At 38.1% G+C, this 22,104-nt stretch overlaps 1 protein-coding gene across 2 annotated transcripts in view; it reads left to right on the top strand.

Moving 5' to 3' along the window:
- Positions 1-22,104, top strand: part of NR3C2 (nuclear receptor subfamily 3 group C member 2) — a 210,429-nt gene that overhangs the window by 109,848 nt on the left and 78,477 nt on the right. For both annotated transcript variants that reach the window (XM_069855329.1, XM_069855328.1), the window contains one exon: positions 7,771-7,910. In XM_069855329.1, coding sequence (XP_069711430.1) covers positions 7,771-7,910 — 140 coding nt within the window. The remainder of the gene's footprint in view (positions 1-7,770; positions 7,911-22,104) is intronic.

Genomic DNA, 22,104 nt, shown 5'->3' with positions numbered 1-22,104 from the left:
TGTGGCAGTAGTAAGAGGAGAAAAGTGCATTGCAGAAGAATATTAGGAGGATGTTTTACTTCTCTGACCACTATATCAGTGGGTAAAAAATAGATTTATTTCCCTAGAAGGTAAGAATTCCTCAGTTATATTTTTCTATAGTCGACAGATTATTTTGAGGTAGGTATTGGAGAGCCAGCTGTACAACTATAGCTGCTACCAAAAGATTTCAGGAGAGAGGGTCAAGGAAAAGTCAAGGGTTACAGCTGGATTGAGGAAAATGCTGGGTCCTGTCAGCATCCACTAAGGTAAATGGAAGCTGAAGGAGCTTAGTACACTTGCTTCATTTTGTAAAATCAACATATGCCTTCAGGTTAGACTAAATGCAGGAACCTGTTCACTGGTGACTACAACACAGGGGAACCCATCAGCTTGTATTTGCAGAATAAACACTGCAGTTTAAATGCTTTCTAAAAATCCTGAGTGATTTTTTTTATATTTGAGGGGAGACTTGGGAAAAAGGATGGAGACTTTCTGTTACCAGTGCATGTCAAGTTTTGCTTGTTACCATAATTAAGATCCAGGTATGAAGGGGGGATATATGACCCTTAGGCACTGCTAAATAAAGTAGCTTAATGTGAAAACTAGAGCTGCTGAGGAAGGAAACCATCTGTTTTCTCAGTTTTCTTTCTCTTAACTAAATGTGTGTTCCCCTCCAATTCCTACATGTTTCATCATACTGGGCATTTCTTGAGAGGAAAGAAAAAAGTATAAATACTGGATTAATTTTGTAATGTATACATTTGTATTAGGGTTGTAGTGTTTTAAGTTCAAATTTTAAGGCTTTTGACTTGGAATAGAATATCTCTGTGCCTAAAAAAACCCGTATTGACACTAACCACGATATTAAATATAGTATCACAGCTACTGTATTTTCTAGGTTGTGGGTTTTTTTTAATTTCTTAAAAATATGCCTTCAAAGTCATAGGCGGCAAAGTAAGTTTATTTTGATGAGATACTGGTCCATTTATTTAAAATTACAACAACAAATAGTGAATTGCATGAGTTCATCGTTAGCCAAAATGAAGCAAACAGAAGTGAATAAAGGGTAATTCAAGTAAGGGCGTCAGGATCCTGTAGTTCAGGACTTTTAGAAAATAATTGATTTATAGCACAAGGTAATACTATTTTCTAGGTTGTTTTTCTCCATTAATAGAATTTCCTGAATATTTCACATTGAAAGTTATTTTTCAATTGATGTGTTTATGTAATCTTTTTTATTCTTGTAGAGAAAAGACATTAAAGAAAAAAAGCTATTTCTTTCTCTAACCACTTATATTGCTCATGGACTGATAACAGTATTACACGTTTCAGAGTAAGCATGCACTGCTTCAGATGTTACGCTTGGTGTCTTATCATCCATAATATGCACTAAAATACACAGCTTTCCTGAAATATTTAGACTTTGTTCAGGATTTCTGAGACCTAAAGTTTTTGTTTGTTTTCTTTTAAGGTTTTAGTCTTAAAAAAAATAATCTTAGTTTCTTTTTTTCTTTTTATAAGGCTGCAAGTATATAGGTTGGTAGTGGCCATATGAGTACTATTATTTTATCCAAGAAAACATAACCCTTTCTGTATTGTCTGTATTCATCTCCATAGGGGCAGGATAATGCCCTGAGAAACTCAGCCAGCAGAATTTAAGGCTAGGTTATTTAGAAATTCATATGCCCCTCTGCAAAACGTCAGAGAGTAAATATTGCTCTGCCTGCATGCAGGAGCGTTGCTGCTGTGGCTCAAGCATGGTTTAGCTTCAGTGCTCCTTCCTTAGCTCAGCACTCATGAGGTCCCATGTGACTGCCTTCTCTTTTGGAAATCTGATCGTTTCATCTCTGCACCTTTTCACTTCTCTATGGTTTCTTGGTCTGCTGACAAGAAGATTGGTTTATGTAGTCTGACATTTAAGAAATACCATTTTCCAGTCTGCTAATCTGCTTTATGCAAGTAGTTATAGGAGAAAGCCAGGGTATCTTCCTGCAGTGAAACTTTAAAAAAAAATTCAGGCTACACAAGGTGAAACTGATACTGGTCAACCTTAGTATTGATCATTAAAACTAGCAGCATTGAGCAAAATCTGGGAGGTGATACGTGCCTCTGGCTGAAGTTGATGACCAACATCATTGTGTGTTAATCAGACAGCCTACTAGACAATTTCTGACCACTGTAATGTTTTCTAAATAACTAGTAGAGTTATCTTGGGAATGAAATTATTGTTTCTTTGTGAATACGTGCAAAAATAATGGAGGCGATGTGAAGAGGTTATGCTATCTACTGTGATGGCAGAATGAAGAACCAGTTAAAGAAAGGAAGATACTAGGAGAGCCACTAGAGAAGTGACGGGTCAAAGGAAGCATGTAGGGATGTAAGATTAGTTGTGGAAACCAGGCAGAATTTGGGGAACGATTTGGAGGGGAAAAAAAGAGTATATTTCCAGAGCTGCATAAACTCTGTAATCAGTCACTTGATTTTAGTGGCAGGTTGCAAGGTTTTTATTGTCGTTCAGTGTTAGAGTTTGTCTCCCATGGGTGGCATTGACTGGCCTGCTGCAGTTGAGGTTGGCAAGGGTCAAGTATGTGTGTGTGTGGCTGCAGTGGCACAAACAGCTTGGCGGCACCAAGGACTCTTGGATACCTCTTGGTAGGCTCTTGGTCAACTCTTGGCTGCCTCCTGACTGTCTGAGCTTCCCTAGATGTGACAAATGGGTCAAGATCTGGTCCCCATCAGACTGTCGACATCATGGTTGTGAAATAGCTTTGAAATACACATTTGTTGTGTTGGGCCATAGGAAGGTTGGTTTCAGTACTTGCGTGTGCAAAATGTTTTCATGTGCAATCCCCAGTAGATGATGACTCTCACTGAAGGTTACAACCTTTCAGAAATGAGATGAGTTGGTAAAAGGAAGATGCTGGCAGTGTCTGCATCCTGACTTTTCTTACAATTCTTGCTCTTAAAAATTTTTCTTCTTTTAGTGAAAACATGATGGTGATTTTGACTTCATTTTGCCTTTGTTTTCACCTGACTTTACTTATTGAGGTGTACCCAAGTTCCTTCTGTTTGTTTTACTACCAGAAAATTTCTGTATGAAAAAGAAAAGTCAATGATGTGGAATTAAAAAGGACTTGTCTAGATCTCATAGTAATAAAAGTACTTAGAACAAATGAATTTGGGATTCATATTGTGGCTTATGCTTCTTTGGAGTGCTTCATTTTATCATCAGAGAGACATCGTTTGTTTAAACTGTGCTCCTGTATGACATCTGGTTTGAAAAGCATAATAACCTGTATAATCAGCTTTTAAAATGCTGGATTATCTGTGGGTTTATTGACTCTTCTTTACAAAATCTGTTATTTCTAATTAATTCTCCATATAACTATTACTAAAGCCAACTTGCAGAGACACAAATGAGCTTGATGGCAATGGCTAGTCAAGGTCAGCATTTAACTGCCAGCATTTGCACTGTCGAGGATAATAAATCAGGCTTATTCCTAACCACATACCCTACAATGTGACAAATGTTAGTGGAGCCATCTAAGCAACCATTTTACAAATCATTTAGAAGATACATTTGGCATTGTTAAACTGCTCCATGCTGCCCTTGGCTATAAAAGCACTGTGATAAAATATGTATGCTTTGTTAGATCTCCTGTGATTGAATCCTGCAGATTGTGTGTATGGGAGGGCCTGTGTTTGCCTTTTTTTTTTTCCTGCCTCATGTGCCATGGAAATGATGAGACAGGCATGAAAGTAATAACACCTAATCAACCCATGGAAACTACTGGTTTCTGAAAATAGTGATGAGTAGCCATGGCACTATTTCATGTTTCTTGTGTTTTCAATTAGAAGTTTTTATAGAGAGTTGATTGCTGCCCACAAGAAGTTTTCTGGTCAGCAATAGTCCACTGAGTAAAATTCTCAAAAAAAAAAAGTGTTAAATATCATAATGGTATTTTGGTAATTTGGATTTGGACAAATGTGTAAACACAGTGTTTTCCCTTGGTCTAAAGTTTAAGACTCAATCATGCTGTGACCCACAGCTGTCATTAGATTTAGCATGTCATTCAAATGGATAATTGACAGTAGGCTAATTGCTGTCCGGGGAGTCAGTTGTAAAGTTCCTGGTCTCCTTTTATCCATTCATATTTGGACCAACTCTTGTATTTTTTTAAAGGGAGATGTGTGCATTAACTAAATCTGGATTATTGTATCTTTATTTCTCATCTGGAGCCAAGATTCAACCCGAGCACCCATCCTGCAGTCCTTACATGCTGCCAAAACCACAAACCCAGACATGCTCTGAGCTTCCCCACCTGGCCAGCTGCCCCCCCCATATAATACTGGACATGACATTGATGGCATGGAATATCTCATGGGTCAGCTGCTCTGGCTGGGAAGGTCCCTTCCCAGCTTCTTGTGGAAGTTAACTCTTTCCCTGCCAAAACCAGGAAATGAACCCTTTCCCAGCAGAACAAGGACACCTGCCTGTAACTTTTCGTACGTACCAGTTTACACTAGGATTACTTGATAGAAATTCATGGGACGTTTCCATGGAAAATTGATGAAAAGGGAAATATTTGACTTGGAGCATGCATGAGAAACTTTCAAGGTAGGTTGTTGGTTTTTTTTAGTGTAGCATTTCTGCCTCTATATATTGTAGGTTATAAAACTATACTGATTAATTAAATTGTTTAATAAAAATTATGAATAAATAAAGTTTGTTTCTGCGTCATAAATGCTGGATATCTGGCCTTGAAATGAGGGCAGAGGGGTAGTTTGCTCGCCAGTCAGATCTTGATGCAGATCTTGTTCACTGTGGTCAAGTTGCTAAGAAAGGAACGACAGCCTGAACATTAGAGAGATCCAGGAGAAAAAGGTGTAACCATCTGTGTGCATGCCTTGTTGAGAAAGAAAAACTTCATGGATAGAATGACTTGATCTGAGGTTTAGCAATATGATTTGAACATACGTTCTGGACTCAGCTTTTTGTTATTTGGAGGTATGTGCCAATACCACTTTACCTTTGTATAAGGTAGTATAGCAGCATTTTGGATTGGAAAATAGTTTGTTGTAGCATGGGTGAAAGAGAGATTTTTAAAACTCAGCCAAACGTTGTTCATTAGAAGACAATCCTAGCAAGAGCTGGCCTAAATTGGAGGAGATTTAAGTGCTAACAGCTAATATCGAAGTTTCTTTGCAAAAGAATATTTGATAATTGCTCCATGTTAGATACTTCTCTTAAGAATGAAAGTACATCGCTTGTGTTTTAACCTATTTCACCTTTAAACTGGTTAAAAAGATATATGGGAGTTAATTGAATTTTACCCAGAATGTTAAGTTTCCATCTGTGATGCTGTGGCTGCGTTGAAAACATGCTCTGTATTTAAGCTGTATCTTCACCTTTCAGCTATAGATTATATCTTGGATAGAGATTTAATAGTAGTTGTGGATCAACTGGTGTCTAAATGTGTCTTTACTGGCTTTTTTTACCCAATAATTCTGTGTAAGTGAAATTTTATAGGGTAGCTTGTATCTAAAAAAAGACTCTCCCACCTTCTTAAAATCCTACATGACATGTTATTTTCAACTAAAAATAATACATAAATATGTGCAGTATGTATATAGAGAGAGTGTGTGTGTGTATATATACAAATAAAAAACACTTATACTGCAGTGATAACCTGGAAACCTCCATTTCTCCACAGGAAGAGCTCTTTAACAGAATCGCCTTTTTTAGGTATTAGAAGGTGTTATTAGATATTTCAGGACAGAAAGACTAGGAAAATTTTTGCTAGTCTTATGAAGAAATGGGAGCATGCAGCATCAAAATTACAAATGCCCCAAGACATTTTGGTGCTACGTAAGAATTGAAATGTTTCCTTTCTCAGGGAAAATACCACTGTTTGCAATGAAAAAGAAAAAGAAAAAAGAAAAAAAAAAAGAAAATACGTTTTCTCTAGAAAGCAGACATCGTTTTGTTTAATGAGAGGTTTAATGTTTTTTTGTGCTGTATGAAATGTGCCAGAGGGAGAAAGTCCCAATCGTTGTCTAAACAAATCCAAATGCAGAGCTGAATACCAGCACAGCAGCACAGTCTTGGCAAATACTGAAGAAGGTACCTTTCCTCAGGGGTAGATTAATGCATAGGTATGACTGTGACTTGAGCACACAGAACTTCTTTTAACATAGATTTGATGAGGCTTGCCTTTGTCTCTCTAACAGATGAGCTAATGCCATCACCTAGCAATTATCAAGTAGTGTGATGTTATGTAATGAAAGTATAAATAGCACGAGAACTAAAACTAGTAAATCTAACAGACTAGCGAGCAGCCAGGAGCAGGAATACTATTTGGAACATTTTGATTAGCATCTGAACGCTGTCATTTAAAAAGACATTTAGAGTTGATGTTACAGTAAAGCTGCGGGCCAGGAGAGTTGCAGTCTTTGATCTGGAGTGACATTTGTTCTGTGACCCTGGATAAATCCCTTGGCCTCTGTATACATCTTTAAAGGAAGATAGAGAATTCGAAAAAGGCAAAGGGTGCATACACAAAATTTCTTAAGCGAGCTGGTTATCATATGTTTGAATTAAGGCTACCTGTGAACTTTGTTTCCCAATAACTGACCAACAAATAGCCTGTGACCTGCAATTTGAACTATCAGATTATTTCACCACCGATGTAAAGTATTTTAGGGTTGTTTTTGTGGTTGTTCGGCAGTATTCAAAGAGATAACATGTGAAGAAATGTAAGAGGTCACGTTTACCTGGAGAAGAGAGGCTGTGTGGAATGAAAGATTCTTTGCAATCCTCTGGATGTGTGGGAGGGATCAAAAGCTTTCATCTCTTTCAGTATCTGGCACGTTTCTCTAAGTGTACCAGTTACTTTAGGACGGTGTTTCCAGTTCCTGGGGGAATAAGGGAGGGAGGAGACACACTGAATCACGAGATGTGAGTTGGTTTTGAAGAGCACCGTCTTTTAGAGATGCCACTGGAAAATAGTTCCTAAAGATACCTTCAGAGAGCCATGGTTTAAAAAAAACCCAACAACAGAAATGCTCCGTCTTTTAAGAAGGCAGTAGATGGTTGAAGCTGGATTTGCAAGTTGCATCAGTCTGCAGAAGTTCAGGATGGTTTGTGAACCTCTGCTGTAGCTTTTCTGGCACCTAAAGTCACGTGGCAAGGGTCTTGCTGCTCTTGCAGAATGCAGAAAGGCTTCAGAAGTAAGTTGTTACATTACATAAATATTAGAGAGACTTTACCACTGTAGTGGTAAGTAGGAATGTAGACAGGAGAGTGCATACCACTTTGCTGAGCAACTTTGTGAAATGGTCTAAGTGGTTTTATTACAGGTATTCCTTAGCTGTTGAGGCTTGAAACAAATCAACAAATAGAAAGAAAATTTATAGCTATCAAGTCACTGCCAGAGTGGTTGGTTTGTTTATTGTTTATTTTCAGTTTTAATCATCTGCTCCCAATAAATTCCACTGCCCCTGTGGTAACTTCTCATGTTAACATTGATATATTATGAGTATTTTTAAACAGACAATAAAAATATTGTACTTGCTAATTAAAGCAATTCATGTATTCAGCCGAGCACTGCCAAAAAGAGTTGCGGTTTCCTAATTGTTAGGTGCCTTGAGCAATATACCTGTTATAAATTCTTGATTGAACTTTACATTATGGCCAGAGTGATTTGAAATATTCATAGCTGGTTTGGTTTGTTTGTTATTTCACTCCAGCTCTTCCTTGAGAAGTGTGTCAACTGGATCTTCAAGACCTTCCAAAGTGTGTTTGGTGTGCGGAGATGAGGCATCTGGATGTCATTATGGGGTGGTTACATGTGGCAGCTGTAAAGTTTTCTTCAAGAGAGCAGTAGAAGGTAAGAAAACAATAAACAAAAAACATCAACAAAAAAGAAAAGAAAAAATGAGTACAAGTTTGTTTGGGTTCTTTAAATAGAAATATATATACATACAGGCATATACATGTTTTCTTGTGTGTTTTCTGTCATTGATAAAATTCTGTGTTGTTAATCTGGGGAAAATGAACTCCAATTACGTGTGGTATAATCTATGTAGAATTATCCCAGGTGTTTTGCAATGTGCGCTGTCTAAAGGATGCGTTGTTTTTCTTCATGCAGGCTGCTTCTTCACCCCTCCAAGGGGATTTTTGTAATTTTTAGTGGACACAGATAACAATTGATGTGAACATACTCTTGCTTCTCCTGTGCTGGGGGATGAATACAGTTGTCTTATCATGCTTTGGCAGCCTTATATGACAGTGCAATCCACTCGGTTCGGTTATCTCCCTGTTGGTACCTCTAGGGCTTTCGACTCAGTAGTGCATCTACTTCGTGTTTCAGCAGAAGTGGCTTTACAGTACTCTGGGAGATTGGCGAGGAAGCAGGAGTCAATCATAGCACTTTTCACAGAGATTGTTTTCTTCATTAAGGACTAGGAAGTTCACGAGGACTATATTTTGATAGCTTTATCATCACAGGAGTGTTTTTCTGACATCTCCCTATTTTATGTTAATTATAGTATAGCTAATCTTTCCTGGGCATCTTGATATAAAGAAGTTAGGATCACTTGTAGTACTACAGGGCCTGTAGTAGCTGTTGCTGCTCTGTGGCTTGGGTTGTTTGGCTAAAAGAAAATGTTTGACCTTTACAGACTTCATAAACAACTTCAAGTGATAAAAATTAAGTTTTTAATACCTGATGAAGAATAAGAGGTCATGATATGCAAAGGACAGAAATCTGTCTAAGTTTTTTTAATTCTTTCTGATGAGTAGATGTTCTTATAGCCACTGATAAAGCAGGCTATATCTACTTTTCTGATTTATTTTCATGAAGAAAAATCTAGAAGGAAGAAAATAGGCTCTTAATATGGTGTCCAGCTCATGCGGTAAGAAGAGTGAGGCAGTGTGTGATGTGATTAATTTCTTCTGTGATCATTAAATCTGCTGCTGCTGGCAATAAGAATTTAGCTCTGTGTTAAATAGACCTGGAGGGCTTTTGCGTCATTGAAGTCAAGACCTCATGTAATATCTCTCTATCAATCTATTTATCTATCTATCATCAAAAATGTCAATCTAATCGAAATAAAAACTTCCCAAAGTTATAAGGACACGGAAAACATTTCCCCTTTTGAAAGTACTTTCTCTTACTGTTGTGCAACAGCTGACCTTGGTGCCTTCCTTGCCTAATTCTTCTTGAGTGTTTAGTCACTTAATGTGGCACATGTACTGGAAAATCTTATTTACTTTCACTATGTGATTTCCTCCATATGTTTCCATGCCACATCATGTATGAGTCTTCAGACATCCATGTCTAAGCTGAACTCTGAATAATGAGGATATTTTTTTTGTTGTGGTCGTGAGATTTTGCATGCACCTGTACATACTGTGTGAAGCAAGAGCAGCTTTTGTTATCTTCCTTCCTCCTTTCCTCCCCTCCAGGAAAGCTTCCCTCCTAGTCTTTGAACACTGTTTTAAAGGTAGTGTATATACATTTACGATGCTCCTCTCTTTTGATGTCCTTTCTGACATAATCTTTAGGATATCCCTACCCAATGCTACAGGAATTTATGAAAAATTATCAAAGATTCCCTTTAAAACCTAACAAAATAGGAAGAATATGTTTCCAGGCCCCAGAGGCCAAAATTGTTACGAAAGGATTACTTTGTAATTGGGCATAGAAATAAATTTTTAAAATGTTGTTAGAAGTTATCAGTAATTACTGAAATTTTACGAGTTAAAAAAAAAAGCGCGCCCCCCCAAAAAAAAAATTAAAGAAACTAACACACTAATCCCTAAAAATTGAAGACAGAAGCTTTAAATTAGCTTTTATTTTTTAGAATTCTTACATTAACATACACATTCTACCATTGGTATGTGAACACTGTCTAGACATCCGCTTGATATGCGTGTGATTGCGAGCTCTTGATGCTACCGGTAACACTGTTGTTATGCAAACACTGAAAACCTGGGTTACGCTTTTCTGTTTCTGCATATATTTTTGCATGTATATAGATTTATGCATAACAGTACTTTGTAGAATATTAGCCACAAAAGGACAGAGCAAAAACATAAAATGCCTTTTGGCTCCAAACATCCAGAAACTGTCAATGTGAACAATAAAAGTTTGTGTAGGTGGATGTGTAACAACAAAATTTGGGGGTTTTGGGGGTGGGGGGTGGGTGTTGTTTTTTTTTTTTTGTAGTCTGATATTTTTTTCAGTCATGTACATGGCTGGTAAAACACCTCTTCCTGAGGTTTCCTATTTTAAATTAAGTATTTGTAGTAATTACAATGTATTATATGTTCATAAGCATGTTTTTGAAACTGGTAGTTCAGTGCATGGTACAAACAAAAAATAAATGAAAGTGGAAGAACTACCTTAATTGTAGATCCTGGGCATATCCATCTCAGCTCTGAGCTCAAGCTGTGTCCTTTACTTAAGGGCTCCTATTGTTTTCTTTATTACAAAGAAAACAATAGAACTCCCTCTGTGAACACAGAAACAAGTTTCTGGGGAATTAGTAAATCATAGTTTGGATTAGAAGGGACCTTAAAGATCACCTAGTTCCAACCCGCTGCCATGACATGTCCCAGTAGATCAGGCTGCCCAAGGCCCCATCCAACTTGGCCTTGAACACCTCCAGGGCGCCCAGCTTCCCTGCGCAACCTGTTCCAGTGCCTCATCACTCTCATGGTGGAGAAATTCTTCCTTATGTCTAGTCTAAATCTGCCTCTCTCCAGTTTATAGCCATTACCCCAAGTCCTATCGCCACAGGCCTTTTAAACAGTCCCTCCTCAGCCTTTTATTAGCCCCTTCAGGTACTGGAAGGTTGCTATAAGGTCTCCTTGGAGCCTTCTCTTCTCTTGGCTGAAGAACCCCAACTCTCTCAGCTTGTCTGATTTATTTGAGTAAAAATTAATTGTCCCCTCTCTAAAAGATTGTAGTAAAAGAATAGAAGAGATTCCTTAAGTTTTATTAACCATTACTGTGAGGTCATGTATCAACTTTTAAAAAATTCATGAATATTTTTCCAGTTATCTTTTACACACTTTATATACTTGCGCGCGCACACACACACATATTTCTTACTTGATCTGCTAAACATTCTTCAGTAGAAATGGCACAAGAAATTGTATCCTTTCAAAAATGACCTCCTCTTCCAATTGTTATTAAATACAGTAGCTACAGCTGGTGCAGTTTTCACAGAACAACAGAGTGGCTGAGGTTGGAAGGAAATTACCAAGGAGGTCGTCTGGTCCAATCACCACGCTACTCACGCAGGGCCACTTAGAGCCAGTTCCCCAGGACCACGTGCAGGTGACTTTTGATTATCTTAAAGGATCAAGGTAACCTGTCTAGGCAACCTCTGCCAGTGATTGGTCATCCTCACTGTAAAAAGTGTTTCCTGATGTTCTGACAGACCCTCCCATGTTTCAGTTTTGTGCCCTCTTTGAATGGAGCAACTCTTTTCCTTGAAGAGACTTTTGGTCCTTAGTTTCTACTGCTTAAATGAGTTTAATTTAGTTTAATTTTAAAAGTTACATACTGATAGTCCTTCAAAAGAAAAAAATGATGGAAATTGTGAGAGAGAGCAACTGATATTTAGGTGGAAGAACAAGAACAAGTGATTCACTTGAAGGCGTCCTCACTCATCACAGGGGGATTGGACTAGATGACCTACAAAGGCCCTTGCAACCCAAACCATTCTGTGATTCTATGAAACGAAAAAACAAATAGTGCAAAAAAGCATGGAAACAGCAAGAAGGGGGATTTAGAAAGAGGGACTGCTGCACACCACCGAGATCTTTGGGTCTCAACTAGAATTGCTGATTTTGTCAGCCTGCCTAGAACAGCTTTTACATACCAATTTCTTTGTACTCCTCTGAAATATTATAGAACAGAGGCATTATAACAGAAAAGAACAACTGCATTTAAATTTAAAAACAAGAAAGTACACAATAACAAAGACTATAGCTTGCATTTCCAATTATAAATCTGGTAATTGTATTCCCAGTGAAACTTGTTTTGGGGACTTGCAGGAACTGTCTAATGAATTTATTGGAAGGAGAGCTGTAGACCAAAAAAAGTATTAATATGGGTTTATTGGTGAAATTTCAAAAGTAATTTCAGATGGAATTCATTGCAAGGATGTAAATTACCACAGCATAAAATTTTAGTATCAAGTAAGCATGAACTTCTTGCTGGCTGACTTGACGAACAGGAGTGTGATAGGAAGAAATGTGATTGTGTAATTAATACAAATTTGATCTGCCGTGCTAACACTAAAACCCTTTAGCTATAAAAGTCTAGATAAATGATGTCACTGCAAAAGTTAAAACATTTATATTTGTTTATAAGAAATTTTTACCTAGGATAACTATATTGTATGATTTTGTAAATTACAGATAAGCCCAGTCACAAAGGTATTTAAACGTTAATTTATGATCATTAATAGAGTCATATGCTGATAATAGACTATACCATGAGGGAACCTAAAGCATCTAGCCAGTCTTGTCTTATCTTCTGCACTGAGCCAGCTTTCTCTAAGGAGCGTAACAGGCTTGAAGTCAGAAATCACAGCTGTTCTTGCGTATGCTTTGCATTTTTAGTCTTCATTTGTCCAAGTTCCAGACAAGTATGAGGTAATTTGTCCTAAATCAAAATTTATATTGCTTCTTAAGTTGCTGAAGTTAATCTTTCATTCTTCCTTTGGCTTGAAGGTAAGAAAAAAGGAAGGCATTTTTTATCTCCAAACGGTGCTAAAGACTACAACAAAAATGGCCATCAGCTTCCAGTTATTTTGCGTATTAGTTGAGAAATTTTTGGCTAATTGAAATGGAAGAATGAACAACTTATATTAATTATGGGGAAGCTTGTCCTTTTTTTAAATACAAAGCTGTGATGTTCAATACATTCCAAATTTTGCTGCTTTTTCTCCTCCAGGAGGTCCACTTTAAAACTAATTGTACTATTTTAAGTCAGAAACAGAGATTTTTCTCCACCTCTGTAGTAGAAACACAGTGAGAGTAGCAAAATTTTCTGCATCTGCATTTCTTTTTTACTTTAGCATTTGCTATTTGCCTATTCAAAGTATGGGGAAATTTGGCTGAAGGAAATTTTTCGAAGTCTAATCTGATGCCATCTTATTTAAATGGCCTCCTGGATATAGTAAATGTGCTGTGCACTTCAGCAGGCAGCCTAGTAGCTGCATGTTTAAATAGCAGGTTATCCAAGACTTCACTTCAGTAGTGGAAGGGATAAAATTTCTTGCGTGTAGCCATTGGGAGGGAATTGGCACAGGTATGGGAACTGAGATTGCCTCAAAGACAGGGTTATGGAAAAGAAGTGCCATTCTTCATCTCCTTTGTGCCAGGCTGCTCTGAAACACAGAAACAAAACAACTCAGGATGCAAGATCAAGGATGCTACCCTCCAATCACCTTGGGTAACTCTTAGTCTGTCTCGCCAGGCACCGAGGCTGTTCTTACTGCCGTAACCAAAGGGATCCAGCAGTCTTGTAGAGACTCATCTTCACATCAAGGATTGTGAACTATTGCCAGCCTGAAAATTCAGTGGTAGATAAATTCAGTTCTTTGGCAAGCAAAGGCACTGTGCAACTGTTTAGCAATGGGCCAGATGCATAAATAGCCCAGGGATACTCTCTACTTTCAGAAGGCCACATGAGAAGGAAAGTTCCAGGATATGTTATGCGTAATAATTTTTTCAGAAACAGGTGATCTTCCTCTGGTTTTCTGGTGGAGTGTAAGTGGAAACTTCCCAAGGCTCTACACTCCTCAGCAGAAAATGAAGAGAAACTAGAGCAGGTGTGCATGCCTCCTTTTTTTTTTTTTTTTTTTTAATTCCAATTGAGGTGGAAATTTAAATGCTGGAATGCATAGCTCTTGAATAATTCACTTAATTAGCATAACTTAAATTTTTATAAAATACTACTGGTGAACAGGATAGCTTACCTTATTGATCATTTAAAGGAGGAATATTTTTTTATGCTGTAGAAGCTGAAATTGATGCATTATAAAAAGACATTTTCCACACCATTCTGCAGTGTGTGCATGCATGAATTTTGTTGGCCTGTATTACTAGAACTAATTACACATGCAGTTCTTCACTCTCCACTCTTGTTCATTGACTGTAATGGAGTCAGTCTTTTCCCATCATAGGCTGCAATTTTCCTTTTATCCACTTTCATAAGGTCAGTGGCCTCTCTAAATTCGACATCACTCAGTATAGATGTCCATATGTTTTCATAGAAATTTCTGTGTGGGATTTGAAGTTGACACTGTTCTTGACCTGTTGCAAGAATCTGTTTTACAACTTATCGAACAGAGATATTAGGTGAAGAGCAAACAGATGGGTGATCTGCTGAGGGCAAGTGAGCTGGTCAAATTCATGTAGCAGCTGCTACTCTTACTTGATATGCTATGGTTAATACGTGTAAAATAAAATTTAAATAATTAAGTCATCATAGGTTTGAAGCTGCCATCAGCCTTCCATGCTTTCATAGTTATAAAAAAGAGTTTTTCTGGTTTTCGCTCTGGCGGGCAGCATTTATTGCTCCATGAAATGAAGTCTTCATTCCTACTTCTGGTTGGCTTTAGGTACTGGGAGGTTTGCACTGGGACTCCGAAAGAAAAAGAGAATAAAACCAAGCAGCAAGAAGTGTGACACAAAAAGAAGAAAGATTAATAAAGGATGGAGCATGTTTTACAATTTAATATTTTAAAGCTGAGGAGAGGTGGAATGGGAGGAAAAGCTTTCCTTGTGGCTCTTGGAATATATGGCCTGCATGAGAAACTCTGACTAATGCTCAAGAATAAATGTTGGATGCATGTTGAATGTGGAGTGCAGTGCTAGTAGAGCAAGTGAATTATAGACTGTCCTGAGTTGAAAGGAACTCACAAGGATCGTCCAGTCCAACTTCTGTCCCTGCATAGGACAACCTCAACATTCATAGTATGTGTCTGAGGGCATTGTCCAAATGCTTCTGGAATGTTGTCAGGCTTGGCACTATGACTTCCCTGGGGAGCTGTTCCAGTGCTCCACCACGCTCTGGGTGAAGAACCTTCTCCTCATATCCAACCTAAACTCTCCTCTAGCACATTTTCCTGCCATTCCCTTGGGTCCTATCATTGGTTGCCAAAGAAGAGAGATCAGTGCCTGCTTCTCTTCATTCCCTTGTGAGGAAGCAGTAAGCTGCAATGAGGTCTCCCCCAGGCTGAACGCAACAAGTGACTTTTTCCACTCCTCATACGGCTTCCCCTCTAAACCCTTTGCCAACTTTGTGGCTCTCCTTAAAGGAGGTAGCATTTCAGAAAGGAGTGGTGGGGCGGAGGGAGGGAGGGATTGGGAACCAGCTAGGTGAGGTAGTGTCTTGTTTTTAAAACAAGCAAAGTATGGGTGAATTTAGCAGCTGCAGCACCATAAAGAACCACAAGTTGGTTAATGGCTGGGAAAACTATTTGAAGAAGTATTTTGTATCAAGGAAGCTAAAAATCCACATTTATTCCTTTCCAAAAACATTAATACTTTCTTCTCTCCTCCAAGATTTCCCAACTTTTGCAATTTTTTGATGGTTACTGTTATTTACCATCTAAGCAGGTTTTGCTGTAAAGAAGGAGAGACAAGCACAAAGATGAGAATTTAAATGTGGACTGCTGTCTAGCCTTGAAAAACACTCTTGTGTTGCTAGGAAGTTTGCATGCAACTATTCTTCTCCAGCACTCTTTTGTTTCACTCTTTAGTTTGTCTTTTGTTCTTTGTCTTATGAATAATAATTTTTAGACTGCTTCATCTATAAAATAATATATTCAGTAGAAGGTAGGTAGCCTACACAAGCACAATATGTGGTAAACAGAATATATATGCAGTGATGAGGTTGGTTTGTCTTAGCCAATGGCCTTCGATTGCCACGAACTCAAGCATCACGCAGGCTTTCACGTGCTTATCTTCTACATCTTTTTATAAGACAGGAAAGGTTTTGACATTCTTATGATGTGACAGGAAACCAAGTTGCAGTATTTTTGGTTGGTTTTTTTTTTCTATTTTAACACATTACAGACTAATACCGTGGTAGATCAGGGTCTTCATAGAGGTGGGATGGCCCTGTGGATGCATTCTGATTCAAAGTAGCCACAGACATTTTGGGTAAAAAGAGTTGAAACGTCACCATTAATAGTGTAGTGTTTTTCTGGATGCTTCAACTGCCTCTCTTAAAAAAAAAAAAAAAAAAAGAATGGCTTTTTCCATATGCCCCATAAAGAAGAAAAACACCTCTGGGAAATTCACCTTTTAGGTGATAGTTCCATGGTGGCTGAGCCACTTGTGTGTCATAGTTATACAAAATCCATATGTTCAAATGCACCAAGTATTGCAAGCAACAGAGTAGTGTTCACACCATTCTGATACAAATTATGTTGGGAACACTTACATGGAATATTTTGTATCCTTCTGGACACCAACATGTTAAAGACAGTTTGATTCAGAGTCGTATAAACACACTAAGAGAGCTCCTGAAATTATCTGGGGAATAAAAATTTATCTAATATCAGATGACTAAATGCTTTCAGCTTTTTTTAGCTAACCCAAAAGAGTCTAAGTTGGGACATGATTGCTGTCTATAAATATTTCATAGTTGAGGAATAGACAACTGAGAGGGAGGAGAATTTATTTTGAACTGTACTGAAATAAGAGCAAATGAGTAAAAATTACACTAGTCGGTTTGATATTTTGATAAGGCTGCAAACCACCAAAAGGAGGGAGTTCTACAGATGCTTTCCTAAAAGGACTCAGAAGGATTTAAGTACCTACTTTGAAATGAAGTGTAAGAGAAGTAGCTGATGTATAATATGATTTGGTTATCTGTGATAGCAGAGGATCGGCGAAAGATGTTTCTGTTAGTTAATACTGTGCCCTGATAAAGTTGAAGAGTTCATCTCAAGAAATGAAGGACTTGGTAGTACTAAAATAAAGGATGAACTAATTAATACATTTTTAGGATGTTCTACTTGTAGTGATGGTAGATGCCCAAATGTTCACAGGGATACGGGACTACAGTTTTTAAAAATTTGTGTTAAGTGCCGTAAGGCAGAATTGCTTTGTATTTGTGCTAACAGATGAATGTCTGTCTCCTACAATGACTTTTCTCATTTTGAGTTCAGAAAAAAGCTCAGGAGAGTGAAATAGCTCAATCCTATCCAGCTAAGCCTCTGCAGGTACCCCCAGACTCCATCAGGTGACCTCATGATTACATTTGCTGGTAATCCCCTCAAGTGAGAGCCTGGCTGCTGCAAAATCCACCATCATTGAAGTATATTTGGTCTGGCTTCTTGAACACTGTGCTGCTGGAGTTATTTTGTAATGCCTAGTACAATACAACTGTAAATGGATAACTAAAGCATAAGCAAACATTCAAATAGGAGTTTGCAGCTGGGCATAAATATATGTACAATGTATTCTATATCAAACAGCATAAAGCATATCAAATATCATAAAACATCCTTAGCTAGATGCTTTAGTTCCTTACAGCTATGGTGCTGCTTCTTAAGAGATACTGCTTTATAAAATGCTGTTATCTGCCTGCCTTGGCAGACTATCAGAGCAGTGTTATAATTTTCACTTTTAGTAGCAAATAGCACTTCTCTTCTACAACCCTTAAGGTTCAGAAAATTTTTAGAGCCTGAAAGGCTCTTCCAGTCTCAGGTTAAGTAGTTAAGAGCCAAAAGGGGATAATCCTGCAAGGTGCCTTCAGCAAAACAATGTCAGAGATAAGGAATTTTGCAGTGCTGTGGCTGAAAAGAAATACTAAATAGATAAAAACTCAGAATAAATATATAAATACAGAAAACCAGAAACAAAACAACTTTTTGTAATCCCATTTTAAATAAGAGAGTGGGAAAACAGTCTGCAGACGAAAAAAATTAGATAAAATGTGCATACGGATCTGTCTGTTATAGACAGAGGGAACAAGGCATCTGCTAGCATCTCAGATATAAATAGAGTGGGAAAAGGTAATGGCAAATCTCCCATTGCCTTAAAAGAAGCCAGGATTTCAGCCTTTTTTTGTAGCACAGTTTTAGATTGTTGAAGGTTGGGAGTGCCTCTGTTAAGTTTGAAGTCTAGACTTAGGCTGAAGCAGTTTTGTCAGTTTTTTTAGAAACAATAGTGCCCCATGGTCAGCTTTGAAGCCCAAGTTCTTTATTGTTTAGGGAGAGGAAATTCTGTAAGACAGAATTATTTTAACAATTGTAAGTTTTAATCTATAAAATTGTTTGGTGATATCTGTCATGGCTGAGGTGCAAAATCCAGGGCCCCAAGAAAGGGAACATGAGTCAGTTGGTCTCACTTTTTTCAAGAGTGGTGGTTATATGGGGCTTTTGTATGCATCCTGTCCACACTAAGAGCAAGCAGAAACAAGCAAGGTTCTGTTCATCCTTCTCAGTGTCAGGGGAACAGCTGCCAGGAGCTGCTGACACTGTAATGGGCAGCTCTGTAGTTGCTGCAGAACTGATGCAGCGGTTTGGACAGCTGTTGGAGTGGCCAGTGCCTGAGCTTTCTATATACTGTGTGACGTAGGTGTAGCTGAAGCCTGAAGTCTGTGTTTAGGTTCTGCACGCAGCAGATGAGAGCATGTGCTTGGGATTTGTGCATTCTCTGGTTCCTGTCCAGTAAAACTTGCTGACGTCCTGCTTCTGTTCAGGCAGTTTGGCAGACCCTTTCTTTTGTTGTAGAGTTTGGAGTAGCAGGACCATCTGAGGGTGTTATGAACTCTCCCATCCCTTTCTGCTCCTCTTTGTGGGTTCGTACATTAGGTGCAGTGGTGGATTTCAGAGGTTTTGAGCTGTTTGGCTATTTTTCAGTTTGCTTTTTTAAAAAAATATTAGGGGGAGCAAAATTAAGTTTGCAAAATCACAGCTTAAAGTGAAAATAATGAATGCTAGTGGCCTGCATGGTCTTTGTTCATCTGCACCACATTTAATGATTTCTAATTCAGCTTTAATTACACAATCACATACAACTTTTGCCATCAGACCTCTGCCTTGTTCATTGAAAAGATTGGATAACATTCAATTAGTGAGCAGCTATTCAATATCTTGTATTCTTCTCATTGCTCAAAGTATAGTCCTGTGCCTTCGCTGCTGATTACTATTCACCCCTTGCTCAGAAAATGTAATTACTCATTTCTTACAGAGCTTTTCTGTGGTGCTCATCACTACAATATCAAAGTGCTTCACAAACATTGTTTAATTTATCCTTACAATACGAGATGAGTGGTTATTGCTCCTGTGTTACAGTCGAGGAGTTAAGTTACAGATTAAGCTCAGATATACCCACTGATTTGGGGTTCATGATTTATGACATCTAGCATCTCAGGGAGCAGAAGTACTTGGCATTTTATAGCACTTAATATGTCCAAAGTGCAATTCCCATTGATTTTACTTGCAGCTATGATTGCTTAAACCACTGCAAATCAGACTCAGGATCTCAAGTTGGATATTCAAGAAACAAGGAGGGTAATTAGTATTTTTTTCTTGCTTATTATTATAAAGTAAGTTCATGGCAAAGGAGATGTAGTCCAGTTCTCCAGGGCACCGTTCAGCTGCTTCAGGCATTGACTTTTTCTCCTCTCTCTTACTCTCTTCTTTATAGCTTAATAATCCTTTTTGTATTTTGTATTCCATAGCAAGTGAATGTGAACTCTGAAGACAAGAGTCCCTTTGACTTTGTGGTCCTGATTAATCCTAAGTCACCATCCATATTGTCCCTAGGATAAGCCAGCGGTCTGGCAAGGCAGGACCAAGGGTGTAGATGTAAGACATCTACAAGATGTAGTTAGAGACTTCTCTTAATTTGCTGTGGGGATAAGAATTCAAGGTTTGAGGTGTTGAGAAGTCTGAGACTTCTTCCCTGATCAGCAACAGCAGCTGGAGCAAGATTCTTACACAGCGGCTGAGTGCAGGAAACATTGATGATGGTTCTGCTTCCTGGGAAAGCTACTTGCCACTAAACAGTGAAAGGGTGCCTCAGGGTCTAAGGACCTGTACCTAAACCATTTGACTGAAGTGAATTTGGAAAGACTGTAATTGAGCTTCTCTAGTACGTACTGATACTTGCATTAGAGGGAGTTTATATTAGGGTTTCTCAAATTCATCCTTCCTTATATTTGTTCATACAGTACATCCTAACATGCCTAATATCTCAGTTTGAACTTTTACCTTGTATGAGTTTTCTACACAGGTTACCAAACCACATTATTATGATGTGGTTAACTTGTTGTCTTTTCTGAATATGCTGCAGACCTTTCACAATATAATTTTTCTCTTTAGAAGCTGTACTTCTCTTCCTGTTTTATTTCAAGCTTCCCTGTGTAACACTTCATGTAATATTGGGTATAGCATTTCTTTGATACAGAAGATATATCTTAATCCCTTTATGCCTTTAGGACTATCAAAGGCTGTGCTAATGCGCATAGGTTTATGAAAAGAGCACCATTTTGTGTGGATTAATTTTGTCCAGATGAGAGAGTGTTATCATGTAATCACAGAATTGCTGAGGTAGAAAGGGACCTCTGGAGATAATTTAGTCCAACTTTACTGCTCAGAACAGGTTGCTCAGCACTGTGTCCAGTTGGGTTTTGAGTTATCTTGGAGGGATACACTAGAGGGTGGAGATTCCACAGCTCCTTAGGGAAATCTATTCAATCATCCTCACCATAAAAATGTATTCTTGCTCTTTTTGAAGGCAGAAGTGACATCTGCATCATTCCAATCCTTGGCAGCCTCACTCAGTTGCTGAGGGTGGTCTCTCAGTGATGTGAACCAGCTCCCTCAGCACTCATGGGTGCAGCTCATTATGTCCCATTTGTTATGGTCCCCAGGCTGATTCTTCTCCTCCCAGGGTGAGTCTTCCTTGCTCAGACTTTACCTCCACTGTTGCTTTTCAAAGCAAAAGGAACTGCCTCTTATTTAGTTGATTCTCACCTAGAAAAGGTCCCCGACATTTTTTGCTGTATAAAATTGCTTCACTTTCAATTGATGGGGTTTGCAATCCATTAGTTGAAAAGTAAATAACGCAGACCAAAGGAAATGAGTGCAGGAGAGAAAGAGCCAAGAGTTACTCTCTCACAGCCTGGTTAACTGCTAGAGTTGCTCAAGCTTCTGCCTGGACCAAAGATCTCCCACTGACTGACACTGCTGGTTTATACATGGTTGCAAATGGGAAAGGCAGACTTAAAAGCCCTGTCAAGTATAAGTGGTATTCTACCTCTGAGGACTGACTCCCATGCTTCTGAACGCATTATTTTTTTTTTCTGATTTATTAAATAATTTTTAAAAAGGTCCATCTGCAGATTTTCTTCAATGGTACACCAAATGACCAGTAATAAGGGCAAAAAGCTGTAATGGAATCACTGTTTCAGGCAGTAGATTTTTATGTTTATTGAAACTGTTCAGTGGCTCTTGCCTGGAAAAGAATATATGAAGAAATTCAAAAGGACTAAATAAAGGACTCAGAAAGTAAATGTAGAAAGGCTGTATTTTAGAAATTTATTCTAGAGATTTAGAACGTAGGCTGACTTTGAAGTCACAGGGTGAGAAAAATACCAAAATGGAAATAGCCTCTGCAATAGGAAGATAGATACTATCTTACAAAACAATGTGATTTCCATTAATCAGAAAACGTGTTTAATATTCGGTAAGAAGACTGTGTTTCTTTGAAATTTTTGGTGGTCTTTGCAAGATGATAGCTGTTTGTGTGTTACTGATCATTCTGATAAACTATATACTTTTGAATTCTTGTAATATAATGTTTCACACCGTTTCCAGAAATGGTGTCGTTGCTATTAGTATTAATGCAGTTGTATCCAATTTCTACATCAGGTCTCATTTGCCTTTAATTCTCCTTCATTCTTGCTGAAAACTTGTCTCCAGAATAGTGGAATTTTCTCCGCTCATTTCCTATTCATGGAATATTTACATTCTTTTGGGCTATTACCAGGCAAAAGAACTAGTAGATAGCTTTCTCATTTGTAGCCACCTGTT

The sequence above is a fragment of the Phaenicophaeus curvirostris genome, chromosome 4 (genome assembly GCF_032191515.1).
Source record: "Phaenicophaeus curvirostris isolate KB17595 chromosome 4, BPBGC_Pcur_1.0, whole genome shotgun sequence".
NCBI lineage: Eukaryota > Metazoa > Chordata > Aves > Cuculiformes > Cuculidae > Phaenicophaeus > Phaenicophaeus curvirostris.
This window is presented reverse-complemented; position numbering and strand designations above follow the sequence as displayed.